The following is a 13,637-nucleotide window of genomic DNA, read 5'->3' on the forward strand; positions in this document are numbered from 1 at the left end:
AACTGTACTCAACCTTATAAGATACATTATCTTTGTGGCATAACAGAGCGAAGGAAATTTTTAACTAACAATTTAGAACTACCAGAAAACAGAAGTGTGCAGAACACAAAACTAAGTGACAGTAATAGGCCCAGATCTTATAATAAAATGGTATATTTATTATCCAGAAGCAATGCAAAAGAACTGCAATGTAATTTCTTAAATAACTTAAATGATGATCAATCTGCTATTATGACAATGAATCTCCATTTGGGAAAGCAACATTATCCTACATTCAGAAAAATGAATCAGTGGTGATTAAACAGTAAAATCCCACACATTTCTGCTGATCTGTAAAGCATGACTAAGGAGGAAGGTCCATCTGATATCTAAACAATAAAGAAATACGGTGCACTAAAACAAAATTGCTGTATATTAAATAACCACCTTTTCCACTGAATTGACCAAACCAGTATCTATTATACAAGAATAAGCGGACAAAATGCAGAAAAAGGTCAGTAAGACCTAATGCTTAAAATTAACTAATCACATAGGTTGGAAAGGTCCCCCAGTGATACTCAGTGCAACCTCCCATCAAGAGCACGTCCCATCAGAGGAGCTGCTTGGGCCAGACAGAGATCCCACAACCTCTCTAATCCATGACCACGTTCATGGTAAACGATTTTTTCCCTTTTTAACAGCTGGAATTTCCAGTGTTCCAACTTGTGCCATTGCCTCTCTGAAAAGAGTCTGGCTTCACCTTTTCTATACCCTTTCATGAGGTATCTGAATAGAAGATACAATCATGCCTTGCCTTCTTAGGGCTGAACAAATCCAGTTTCCTCAGCCACCCTTCATTCATACTGTGCTCCAGCCTCTCAGCCACTTCGCAGCTCTTCACTGGACTTGCTCCCATCTGCCAATGTCTGTCTTGTGCCAGGGAACCCAAAACTGGGCAGAGTACTCCACTGCTGTCTTGCAAATGTCGAAAAAGGGGAAACCACCACTTCTGCTTGCTACATTCCTGCAGCCTTACTTGTTATAAAACAAAAACAAATTCAACTTCATCTGTTGAAAGTCACTTTCTAAATCCACATATTAGCATGAATCACCACTACACAAAGTGCTGCAGCGCAAAGAGACGATAAGGACTTGAGCTCACATAATTAATACTGTACAAAACAGAACAAGAGCCCCTCTATGTTAAAGCTCACTCTAGAAAACAATAAAAGACACATTTTCCCAGGGGAGCACCTCTAGTCTGATGCACACTCTGCCATCAGAGAACTGAGGCAATTCTTGAATTGAGTCCAATTTTGAGAAGTACCTGACAAGAGAATAATGAGTTGCCAAGAGCAGAGACATTTTGCACTCTCTGTAACCCAGACAAGCACAGAACTACTCTGCTGCTGAGAATCAAGACAATGGGGAAGAGCTTAATTTCAATCTCGCAGATACTCAATATAATTTTAGTCCGCTAGTGGATGACCATCTTCATTTCACTTTGTGAGGACACTGCACGAGAATTTTAGGATTTTGTGACTTGCAGCTATGCTGAACCATGCTGCAGAACACAGCATGCACCTAACAAAGCTTTTCCCATCCACCAAAATTCCCCTACCAACCAGAAATTTTCTAGCATCATGAGGCTGGCATATGGAAGAGCTGAGATCTGAGGACACTGAGGTCACAGGACAGGAATCCTGACACAGGCATAGAATTCCTCACCAATGGGAAATGTTGGTGAAGAACACAAAGCTCCTTTAGAGGCAAGAATACAGGAACAACTTAATGCTGTGCTGGATTACTGAGCAATTAAAGCGAGATATCAAACATACTCTTCCAAGACAGACAACCATTTCCCCCTCCTCCCTTTTCTCAGTTTTTACTGACTTAGGGAAGAAATGTGTATCATTACATGCTCACTTTCAACTCAAAGAAAATCATATAGTAGCACGTACCTGTACTACTTGTTTCTGTGGTTGTGTTGGCTGTGTGGTTGAAATTTGCGTTTTGTCCCGAGTGCCCCGGGTACGTTCACTGCCCACCGAAGTCATCATATACAGTATATACAAAACAATGTATGTACAAAATAGAAAATCTGAAAGGGGGGGAAAAAAAAAAAAGCATGAGTTAAGGCAGGGTACTGGTTTAATATCCAGATAATATACAAATGCAGTACCTTGAACTCGTCCTGCCTTTACCACGAACTCTATACAGAGACTCCTGAGAAAGCAGCTTTAACACACTATTATTGGATTTATTGCAGTCTTTACAGTAAAGGGGAAAATGCAGTGGATAAAAAGCATTTTTGCCAGCTGATTGGGATCTGTCTAGATCTGTAGTTCCAGATGACATCTAAATCTCACCGCTTTTTCCAGTTATTTAACATACAGACTTTTCTATCTGCTGCTCTGCTGAAATTTCAGCTCCAGCTGTATCACTCCTTACGTTTCTGTAATACCTGCTGTCTTGTTTTGATACCTGTAATTTAACCACTCTCATACCCACTCAGAACACTAACGCAAAAATCACAATCACAAATTAGGCACTTCCTCTCTTCCCTATCATCAAACTGCTTTTCTGCACATATACGGAGGTCGTGGCCAATGCCCACTCTGCTTCTCACCTCTCATTTATAAGAGAAATTATGATGCTTGCCTCTAAAGACAGCCTCTGTAGCCGGTATTTTTGTTTTGTTCTCCCTCATACTTAACAGAAATGATTTACAAAACTACCTATTACCCTGCTTTAAATATAACTTTGTTGTATGGCAACAAAGAAACCCAAAAGAAAACCCGAACTCCACACACACATCTGTGCTATCCTGTTTGGGGCAGTTAGCTTTCATTCTCATTCATGCTCTAGCATTAAAATTACTTTGAAACAAGAAATTTATTATTCTCCCTGTGTTTGTACAGCATCTAACACAAGGCTAATTGATGAGTATGGCTTATAGTAGCTATGATAACTGGAAACAGACCTCTCAACTCGTCAGAATGGTCACAGTCAACTGCCTGGTTTCTGTCCCCATGACACTGGGAAGTAAAACTGCAAATTTAGGGAACTAAGGACAACTTACAAGTGATGCACCTGGGCAGAAGCAGATGTGCAAACAAGCAGCAAAGTGCTTTTACTGCAGCACCAATGTATGAACGTGCCTTAGCATGCAACTTGTCAGGGCAGCAGCTTTGGTGCAAGCTGGCTAGCACAGAGTTCAATGCACAACAATGCTCAGATGAAAACTGAGCAAACTGCTATGATTGTATGGATGAGGATGTGTTTGAGACCCAATGTCTCACTAGCATTCACAAGTAATGGGTACTCAACAATTAAAGTTGCAGTGAGATGCTTCAGTTTAAACTTCAATTCAAGATGATGCTCAGGAGCCTCATGTAGAATCGAAAAGACAATTAACCCCATTATCATCTAAATCTCTTCTTCACTTTAGAAATACATTTTTGTTGGCCAAAGTTGAACCCCGACATTGAATTTCTTTATGTGCTAGTTAAAGCATTCAATAAAGCCTGAGGAGAAAGTATATTTCCATGAACTCTTACATATTTAACAAGAAAAGGCCTGCCTTTACCAGGAACTGACTGTAGTATGAGCTAAGCTGGAACACTGTGTTTCTCCAGCTTTATGAATATATCCACCAAAGCCAACCTGTCTCCCAGTCTCTTAAGGTAGTCTTTGTTGTCTTCTAAGCCCCAGAACACACAGGCCTTCAGAGCACTGCACTTGACACCCTAAAAGCCAGATACAGTCAGAACAGAGGTTATTCAAGCTCGTGACAATATGTTCTATGGAAAGCAAAATATTAACCAGAGGTGGAGACGCTCTGAACAGCAACTTCAGCACTTATCGCTGACTATCTGGTCGTGGCTGTCCACTGATATTTTAAACACATTATGGACAGTCTTCAGTTGAGTTTGCAGTAGAAATTACTTTTGCTCTTTGTGCTAAAATCTGCTTTATAAGCCTTGCTGACTGGACTGCCAACATCCAAAAACTTAAATTATATAGACTAATAATGACCTTTGGCTTAGTTTGTTGGTTTTTTTTAAGCATCAGTCAGCTCCTCACAATTTAAACCTAGCACAATGAGCAATGAAAAAAACCCTGAACAGAGAACATGACAGAGAGCACTAATCTCTCCGAAAGACAAGCTAATCATTTCAAATATGATTGTCTGGAATTAGCCCACTGCGATTTAAGATATGCTGAGAAATTATAACTCCATTGGGTCTCAATTTGTTCATCATTTCTGAATTAACATAATGTTTACACAGATTCTGGTACCTAGGAATTCTGACATACACCTCAATGCTATTTTCTCTGATCTCACCAAAGTTACTCAAAATATTGCAATCCATGTTTTGGACATGACAGCAGTACACACACGTTAAAAACAAAGAGTTTTCCGTTTGTTTGTAAAGCACACACTGAACTATAGCCTACACTTCTGACAGCCAGGCAACCTACAGTACCTGAAAAGGATTGTGTCTTTTCTCCCTCTCCTAACATGTGTGTCTGTGCCACAGCTGTTTAAGCCATATTTATTTTTCAGGATGAAAGGATACTTTGAGGAAAAAGGCAGGCACACAAGCATTTGAAACACTCCTGGGGGACGAAGCGGCACAGCAAGATCAGCCTGCTGCAGGGAACAGAGCCAAATAACCTGAAGGGCATAACGGGATCTTTAAAGAAGATCCTCATCTTGCTGACCTGCAGCCCATGAGCAGCACAATTTGGCAACAGGTCTGAAGCAGAAAACCAGTGAAGGTGAGAGCCTCTCCCTGGCAGCAGTATAGATTTGCACTTGCTTCAGACAAGTGTTGAAACACACCCTCAGTTTGACATTCCCCATCGAGCCAACATGGACATGTTATAATCCATTTCAGGCACAATCCAGTCTTCTTAAAAGCTTGATAAAAAGAGAGCTTTCAAAATCAAGCTATTTTGTTTCCCCTTAGTTGGCTCCCACTATCTACAGGCAGTGTCCAGACACAGCAACCAGCCCAGCCCCAGTGTGCACAAGGAGCAGCTGAAGGGCTCTGCTCCACCGCCAACAGTGCACTGAGCAGGGAAACATTGCATCTCCCTGGCACAAGCATGCCTTCACCATGCTGGGCTGAGGCTTCACACCCTACCACACCTACTCTTTAGAGTACCGACGCAGCCGGCAGAAGGGACACAGATAGCCACTGTCTTCAAATTACCATAGTGACTACAATTGCGAGCATTAAGTGGGATATTATTAATTAGTAAGACGGGGCTGAACAAGAACATTTCCTTGCTTGCAAAGCAGCTTCTTATTCTCTCCAATTCTTCATATTAAAGTCTGTTTGGCAGGCTGTTGTCATAGCAATGAATAGGATATCACAAACTGATGAATCTTTAACTGCAGATCAAATGAGGAAAGAAGATTTGAGACTGGGAGGAAGACAACTCTAAATTAAAATCTGTTTAATAAAGATCAAAAAAATACTCAGACAAGCAGATGTTTCAGTGTTCATGTCAGGGTCTGTCTCAGTGCAAAAGTCCCTCATCAACAGTTAATACTTGACCTTGTAGACACATTGCAACTCTAGTAAGCAGCCAAAACAGCTGTATTGTGAAGAAATAGATACACGTTAACGAAACAGACCCCCATAGCACTAGCAAACAAGGAGGAGAAAGCATTAAGGAGACGGGACTTCCCAAAACTGTTGTGTAAAGAAGGCGGTCGTACTTTTTCATGACAATAAAAAAGAAGCACAAGACTGCTGTGAACCTTTTTTTCACTGATGTAATCTAGTACCTTCAGAGGAAGGCTGTCTTTGCTTCTACTTTAAAAGCAAACAAACAAAAAACCCAAACAAAACAAAACAAAACCCCTTAATCAGTAGCTAAGAAAGTTGTTGAAGTATGTTTAGCTTCTCAAGCACTAAGGAATTCAAATTTCAGCACTTCCTCATAAAGCAAATAACTAGACTTAAAAATGGAAAGCAACAGAGGCATTTAAGAGGAAAATAATCCCAAATCTCAATGTTTTGTTTGGTTTAGTGTTTCTGTCTGTACAGCAAGTTTAGCCCAAGGACCTAGACTACAACAGCAGATATAGTGTTCTATAATAACCCGTCACCAGACTGGTGATGGAACGACAATTATTCTAGTGTCTGAAAGCGGTACCTACGTATTGGTATCTCAAAACCCAACTTTCCTAGAGACCAAATCCCACCCCTTTCCAAAGTCTCCATACTGTAAGTCTTATTCGACACATTTAGTTGGGGTTTTGCTCAGAATTTTAGAAGGAAAAGAGGAAGGCACAGAATCAGAGTAACTGAATGCACATCAACACAAAAAGCAGGTTTTTAAAGCTATCATAATGCTTTCTTTGATCTTTTGTTCAACTTTCCTTCGGCAAAAAATCTAGTTCTTTTAGACTCAAAGAAGTCAGAAAAGCTAGAGATATACAGAATACAAATTGACTTGACAGGGTGACAAGCCCCACAAGACACAGCAAATCTATTGCTGAACTTCCAGGGACAGACCACACCACCTGACTTTCAAGAATCCTTCTCTGAAGTTAAATATTCACTTCCATCAGCTGAACAAAACATTTGCAGTTTCAGTTCTTTTCCTGAGGCAGTCTCAAGAAAGTTATTTTCTTGACTCTCTGGACAAGGAGCTGTGATAAAGAACACTGTGCAGAAATCTCTGTGAACACCTTAAAAGTGTGATTGCTTTTTTACACTCTAATCACAAAGCTACTCAGTCAAGGATTTCTCACAATGACAGGGCAAGGAAAAGGCTGCAGGACACTGCCTCATGATGGCATGACTACTGTACATGTACCATGAGTCTAGATTCTACTGCTACGGCAGCAGCGTGACATAAGCATGAGGAAAAAGAGCAGAGGAAAAAAATTATGTCTGCAAAGCATCGATGCAATGCATTTCCCTCAAGTGCTGTTGTCTAAAGAATCTCACCACCTTTATTACTGCTTGAAAGGGGAAAAGAGTTTACAAGAGTCAGATGTTCCTCAGGAGCAGTGCTGATTACTCAGTGTCTGTACTGCCTCAAGCCAACAATACTGAACCTGAGCTTATGGATCCCGGGAGGGTTCATGTCTCATCTTACGGTCTTCTACAGTAAATAGGAAGAATATTGATGGCCAGGAGTAGACCTGCAACACTGGCAGAACACCACAGGAGAGAGAGAAATTGTACTATCTGTATGCTCCCACGTTTTACCAAGAAAAAAGGATTGCTGGGAGTGGCCAGAGTACCAGCACAAACATAAAAACTAACATATACACATTTCCAGTTGTGTTAGCAAAGTGTACTGAATAAACAAGTGAATACTCTTACCCACCTTTCTTAAAACCCACTGAGCTGCTATTTGAAATTATTATTCTGCTAAGTCAATCTATAATTAGCTAAGAACACACCCAAATCTACAGAAATCAATAATTTCTCTTCACCACCAAAAAAAAAAGTTCACTTCAAGGATGGGTATTCCTAAGCAAGTGTTATACAAAGGAAGACAAAGAAATATACAAATAGGTCTTACAAATAAAAGAAAATACAGCATTGTTTTGGGAGACAAAGTGCTCAATCTCCAAAAGACCAGAGTTAGGCAAAGGCCGGTCACGTATCCAGAGCCCCGCTCAAAAGCATGATCTGAAAGCAGGACTGAACAGTGCATGTTTTCCACTAGTAAAGCAGGTTTCAATCATTAAAATTAAGTAAACTCATTAACATTATTTTTAAAAATCTTCTAATCTTACAAGATCTATCTTTGCTATTATCCCATTGTCCCTGTCTATCAGACATATGTTACGTTTTAGTATATACTGGTGATTATCCCAGCTTTAATAAAAATCTGCCAACTACACCCAATAAACATCCAGTGGACTTGCCCTCACCATTTCTTTATAAATATTCAAACTTCAGAGGCAACAAGTGCCCTTATTCATACAGAAGTTTCTGGAGGAGGAATCTAAATTTCCCCAACTTCAACTTTCACTGGTAATTAAAAAAAAAAAAAAAAAAAGACAATTGCACTAAAATCAGAGAAGCCTATCTGATTTCCACACAACCAAGGCAACCTTCAGACTGCTAAAAACCTGGCTAGCAAAACCCACCCAGCTCTGCTGCTGTTAGAAGACAACACTCCTGAGGGATTCTGGATGATCAAAAGGCAGTGAATGTCTTAGAAGATTCAGATGACTTGACCTTATGTTTCAGACATCAATATCTACAAAGTCACTATTCTCATCTTTTGCTGCCTTTCTGCAAGAACACCACCATTTCAGACAGCAACCGGCTGGACTTCCACGTGCAAAAAGAATAAAGTTCTGTGCCCTGTCCTAACTAATTGTAAGCTCCATGTTTGCAAAGACCTGCAAGATGCACTAGTTACCAGTACTTATCATTCCCTGTAATGAAACTTTAAGTAACAGAGACCCAGTTAGACTAACTGCATGTTATTTTCTGTCTAAGCACCAGTCTCAGAACTATCAGAACTAGGCGATCTTACTAGACCATAATGCAGACCAGACCACAGTTGTTGTCATGGTCAAAAAAAAAAAAAAAAAGGGCTGCACAGGTCCCCATAGAAATATATAGCAAATACAAATCCTGTTTGAGAAGCAGCAGTCGTGGGGATCCTGTGAGGAAGGGGCAACAGCAAGTTCACTTTTGAAATGTGTTTCTCTGCTGAGGAACATTTTAAGAAAAGCTCTGGCCTGTTCTGATATTCTACAACCTGATGGAAAAATTAAATACATGGTCCTGTCATCTTTGATGGAAAGACCTCATTCCTGCCTCCTGTCAGAGAAAAGGCTTTTCTGGCACGAACCCTCGCCAAAAGCTACCAAAGTAAAAGAGATAAAGCATTCCCATCATTGACCACACCGTATGCTGTCCTGAACTGTCAACTGACTCAGTATCTCAGGTTAGGAAGCATACGGAGACCACAGTGGCTCAGAGGCAGTTCCTGGTGCTTGCACAGCCATGCACAGACTACTTCCTCTTGCTACAGTAGGAAAGAACACCTCCATTTCCAAGTCCACTGCTCTCTTATTTTCTAGCCTAAGGAGATAAAAGAAAATACTAGCCAAGTCAATGCACAGTATACTGGCTGTTTATTCCATCACTGTTACGTTCAGTGGTGAACAACCATCAGTATTGCAAATCTCTTCATACCTGTTTCTCTGGGTTTGTCCCCCCGAAAAAATGGAACAATCAATGAAGAAAAACAGAAAAGGCAAAGCCCTCGGTGTTTTCCCTCCTAAGGTTTCCTGAGTAGCATCCAGTGAAAGGGAACTACAGCGTCTACAACTTCCAACAAAGCAGCAGCTAGCAGAACTACAGCCTAGTCACCCCTTGCAACAAATACTCAGACTGAATTATACACTGCATTAACTAGGAGGCTTGTAAAAAACATTAACTAGTACTCCACAAAAGGAAAGGTTCATTGCAGCTGAGGAAAAAAACTGAACTAGCAGGTTTTTCAGGGTTGAGAATCATTACCTCTGCAGCCAGAACTAGCACAGCCTTCCTGAAGTCACATACAAGTGGAGGACGGCTGAGCAGAGTTTAGGACAAAAAAAACATGACTAGAGTTTTAGTACTCATTTGGGACCTGGTTGTTGGGACCAAAGTTCAATCCATCGTGCATGTAGAACCCAAACAGTTTGTTCCATTAAAATCAAGTTCCAGCTCACATCTAATACCACACAACTGAAAGCTGTCACCAGAAATGGCATTCCTGCTCCCCTACTCCTTAACCACATAATACTGGTACTTCCCTTCAATCAGACTAACGAATCTGCAGCTGTAGAGGGAGTAGGTTCAGTAAGCTGACCCAAGAGCAAACTAAACCCTCTAAAACAAAACAGTGAGTCAGTTGAATAAGCTTATCAAGTGGAAAACTATGTGGCTATACAACTGCTCAATCTGACACGAGGGATAGGGATCAAGTTCATGAGGAAAGGGGGAACTTGCATTTCAGCAGCCATGCACCATTATAACATAGGTAAAATGTAAGGTTTCACATTTTGTTTTCCTGGGATCCAGTATAGCAAGGCTAGATCCTGGTCAGGCCCTCTGCACGCAACAAAAAAAACATTAGAAATGGCTTGTAGGCATTTTAAAAAATAAAAAACTCCCAGGAAAGGACTCTGTCAGCAGAGTGACCTTGAATACATCACCATCTTATGGCTTATATATTATTTTGATCACCAGTGGGAAAATAGAGACTTGTATCACCTTTACTGAGGAACACTCCCTAATGTCCAGCCTCTTGGATACCTGTTAGTATTCAGTAACTTGCAGTGAAAAATACACTTCTAAAAATTTGGAGGTGCTTCTATCCAAACAAGAGGAGGCTATAATCAGCCAATATCAGGACAGCCTGATTAAACACAGCTTATGGTAATCTAGAATACAGTCCTTTCCCCTAGCCACAGAAGTATCTGTCTACATTCAGTTTTGGGCATTAAACTACAGACTCAAACTACCCTAAAGCAATGTAACAAAAGCAGATTGCAAAAGCAATCTTTAATGATTTTGTACACACAACTAAATATTCAGTGCGTTTGCGAGTCATCTTTGACTTTCACTTTCACAGGAATAATACACTTAAACGTCCACCCTTTTCCTATCAAAAGCACCACCTTGAGAAGGCTTGCTCCCTCTGCCAGCTCATTAAAACTCACAGCAGCCCGTCCGAGGGGGAAAAGAGGAAATCCAGACAGACTCATCCAGGAAGAGAGGGCTGAGTGACTTGGAAGTTCTTCAGATGGCTCCCTCCACCAAAAAAAAAAATCACAAGGCAAAGCCTCTGCAGACCGTAATAATTTGCACAGCTTTCCAGTCTATCCGAGATGAACTCAGGGGTCAGCTAGAAGCCCGGGTGAGCTCAGGGCACACACACACACACATATATATATATATGTAGGCGAGGAAACAGCTGCAGAGTACGAACTAAACAAGTTAAAGATGTTCTCTTCAAAGAATACATGGAAGGACATATAATCTCAGGTCACACTCTGGTTAAGCTATCAATACTACAAGGAAAAAAGCCCCTTATCAATCATTACCATAACAATCAACAGCTAGCTGTACCTACAAGATGAGTAATTCATGCAACAGCAAAAAAAGGGGAAAAAAAAGCTGTCAAATAACAAAGAAAACTTTTAAAAAAACTTATTAGGAAAGCTAATCCAGATTAAACCGGTACCAGAACAAAAAAAGATGCTGAATTGTAAGAGGAGCAGGGAAAAAGACAAGTACTGGGAACTGTCAGCTTTGGCCATTAAACTGTAGAAATGCGTATTTCAGCTATTCATTCTGATGTGATGCCCCATATCTGAACAACCCTAAAATTAAATTACTGTTTACACAGAAAAACAAACCCAGTAAGAAGATTCAAGTTGAAATCCAGGTACTCCAAATGACAGAAAGAAATAGCTAACACAAATTGGGAGCCACACAGCCAGGACAATAGCCAGAAGGGGGAATTCGCTTTGAGCGGGGTTCTTGTAAACAAGGTGGCACACAGGAAGCAGCACTCCACATCGGACATCTCGCTGCCAGATCACGAACATGCTTGGCGCTTGTGTTCTCCCTGCCCCCCCCCCGGCTCCTTCCCGCGTCGCCGAACCGCGCTCTCCTGGAACGGCTTCCAAAGGAATTCTTTGAATAGAAACAGATACAAGCAACAGGACTAAAAATAGCTGAGCAAGACCAGAGACATTTGTTACATTCTCACACTGGCAGAAACACACTCAGCTGCATCAAAAAAAGGGGCACCTAGTTAATTCACACTAGAATTGACAAGGAGGAACAAAGTAGAAAGTGCCACCATAAAAAAGTAGTTTTGGAGGGGAGGACTAATTCAGACTTGCAACACTCATCAGATCACATTACAACACTCACAACAAATAGCAACGGTTAAATTACAAGCCACAAGTGATATAAAAGCAAATGCACTAAGGCAGGCTATATCTATAAAATGTGCTAAAAATCTTGTGATATCAGATATTTGATTCTAGCTTCAGAGTTTTGGCAGCAACACCAAAGAGCTCAGGTATCATTCCTGCACCTGTACAGACCCCTAATCCTTAAACTACACACTGAGGGAAGAAGACCAGTACAGACCACTGCTTGTGATACGCTCACATATTCAGAAAACCAAAGAAAACCAAGAGTCTTGCTGAAAAAAACCTCTTTTAAATAAAGAAAGATATTCTACAACATCTTTCTATACTTTTCCCCCAGATAATATTTCTCAAGGTTCATCTTAAGCAAGACGAGACTCCACCAAAATAAAAACCTAATTTTTTGCAGTGACATATATGATTCTGAATATAAAGTTCCAGAAGGAGGAAAAGAAACAATAGCTTCTAAGGCAGTATTAAAGGTTTCCTTCCTTCACAATCTTATGCTTTTACTGTGCATAAAATCTTGATGAAAACACATGGCCATTTGGGTTAGTTTAGCTTTCCAAAGTGAAACACTGCGAGAAGCTGAGTCCTTTTTCAAACTTATTGTCAGGTGCTCAGAGACAAGCAGCCACAGAAACAGCACCGACAACTGAAAGCCATACGAGATCATTTTTATTTCTCTGCCAACTCTGGATTGGTCCTTCTACGGTCACAGCTGTTGTTAGCATTTTGTCTAGCTTTAAACAAGGTGGGATTTATTAGTTTCCTTTGATACTAATACTCATCTTGACCTGCTTCAGTCAGAAAACTTGGTTTTACCCCAAGCTTTCCCACTTGATTTTGAGCATTATCTTCCTCATGATCACAACTTCTCAACTTAGTGTCACGTGTAAATTCACTTACTCTTGTTCCATCATTCTAGAAGTTTATGTGAGGTCAGGTCTATCTGACCTGCACCAAAACGATACCAAACTATGCAAAGAGATGAAGGATTAACAATCTTTACAACTTCAAACGTACAACACACTAGAAAGGAGCAGGTAAATAAAGAGCCCTCCACACAGAATTCAAATCTAAAAGCAGGAATAAAGTCATCCAGGATGTTCCTGAGTGTTTAATATTTTAAAAGCAAAATGAAATTCATCTCCCATTTCTTAGTTTCTTAACCTTTTTAAAGAAGATACCAAAGAGACAAGCTGCTCACATATGATGCCAAATTGACCAAAGTCTTATTGCACTTAATTCAGTATTTATTTTCTCTCCAACATAAGTGGGGGGGAACCACCCATAGACTTCTTCTAAGACCCACAATCACTATTCCAGCTCCCCATCTTTACCTTTTTCTGCAAGTCTGGACTGCTTAAATGCTGTTTGGTTGCCACACGTTTTCTGTCTCCTATCGGAGGTTCTCACTCTCCTCCAACACTTCTTTCCAAGCCTGACAAGCTTATAACAAAATTGAAGAAAAGTGCTAAGAATCCTTTTTCTTTTTTAAAGTTTGCAAAATCTGAATGAGCATATAAAGTTTTTATTCCAAATTTCCTTCTTATTGATAGACCATTAAGAAATTCCTCTTCACAGAAATTTATTCACTTATTTTCTGAAAGCTTACATTCTCTTTTAAACATATTTTTGTATTCTGCTGGGTTATTCATTACTATGCTGCAGTAACCTAACAGCTCCTGATTCCACAGAGGTATGCCGTGTTTATATACTGTGC

General features: G+C 40.3%; 1 protein-coding gene across 1 annotated transcript in view; it reads right to left on the bottom strand.

Annotated features, from left to right (window-relative positions):
* LOC140650863 (ubiquitin-associated protein 2-like) overlaps positions 1–13,346 on the bottom strand; it is a 71,412-nt gene extending 58,066 nt beyond the window's left edge. The window contains exons 1-2 of the mRNA XM_072859680.1: positions 13,255–13,346; positions 1,941–2,080 (exon numbers count right to left, since the gene is read on the bottom strand). Of these exons, the coding sequence (XP_072715781.1) occupies positions 1,941–2,039 (99 nt within the window). The 5' untranslated portion in view covers positions 2,040–2,080; positions 13,255–13,346. The remainder of the gene's footprint in view (positions 1–1,940; positions 2,081–13,254) is intronic.
* Positions 13,347–13,637: the final 291 nt, after the last annotated feature.

This window comes from Ciconia boyciana, chromosome 4 (assembly GCF_034638445.1).
Source record: "Ciconia boyciana chromosome 4, ASM3463844v1, whole genome shotgun sequence".
In the NCBI taxonomy this organism is placed as follows: Eukaryota; Metazoa; Chordata; class Aves; order Ciconiiformes; family Ciconiidae; genus Ciconia; species Ciconia boyciana.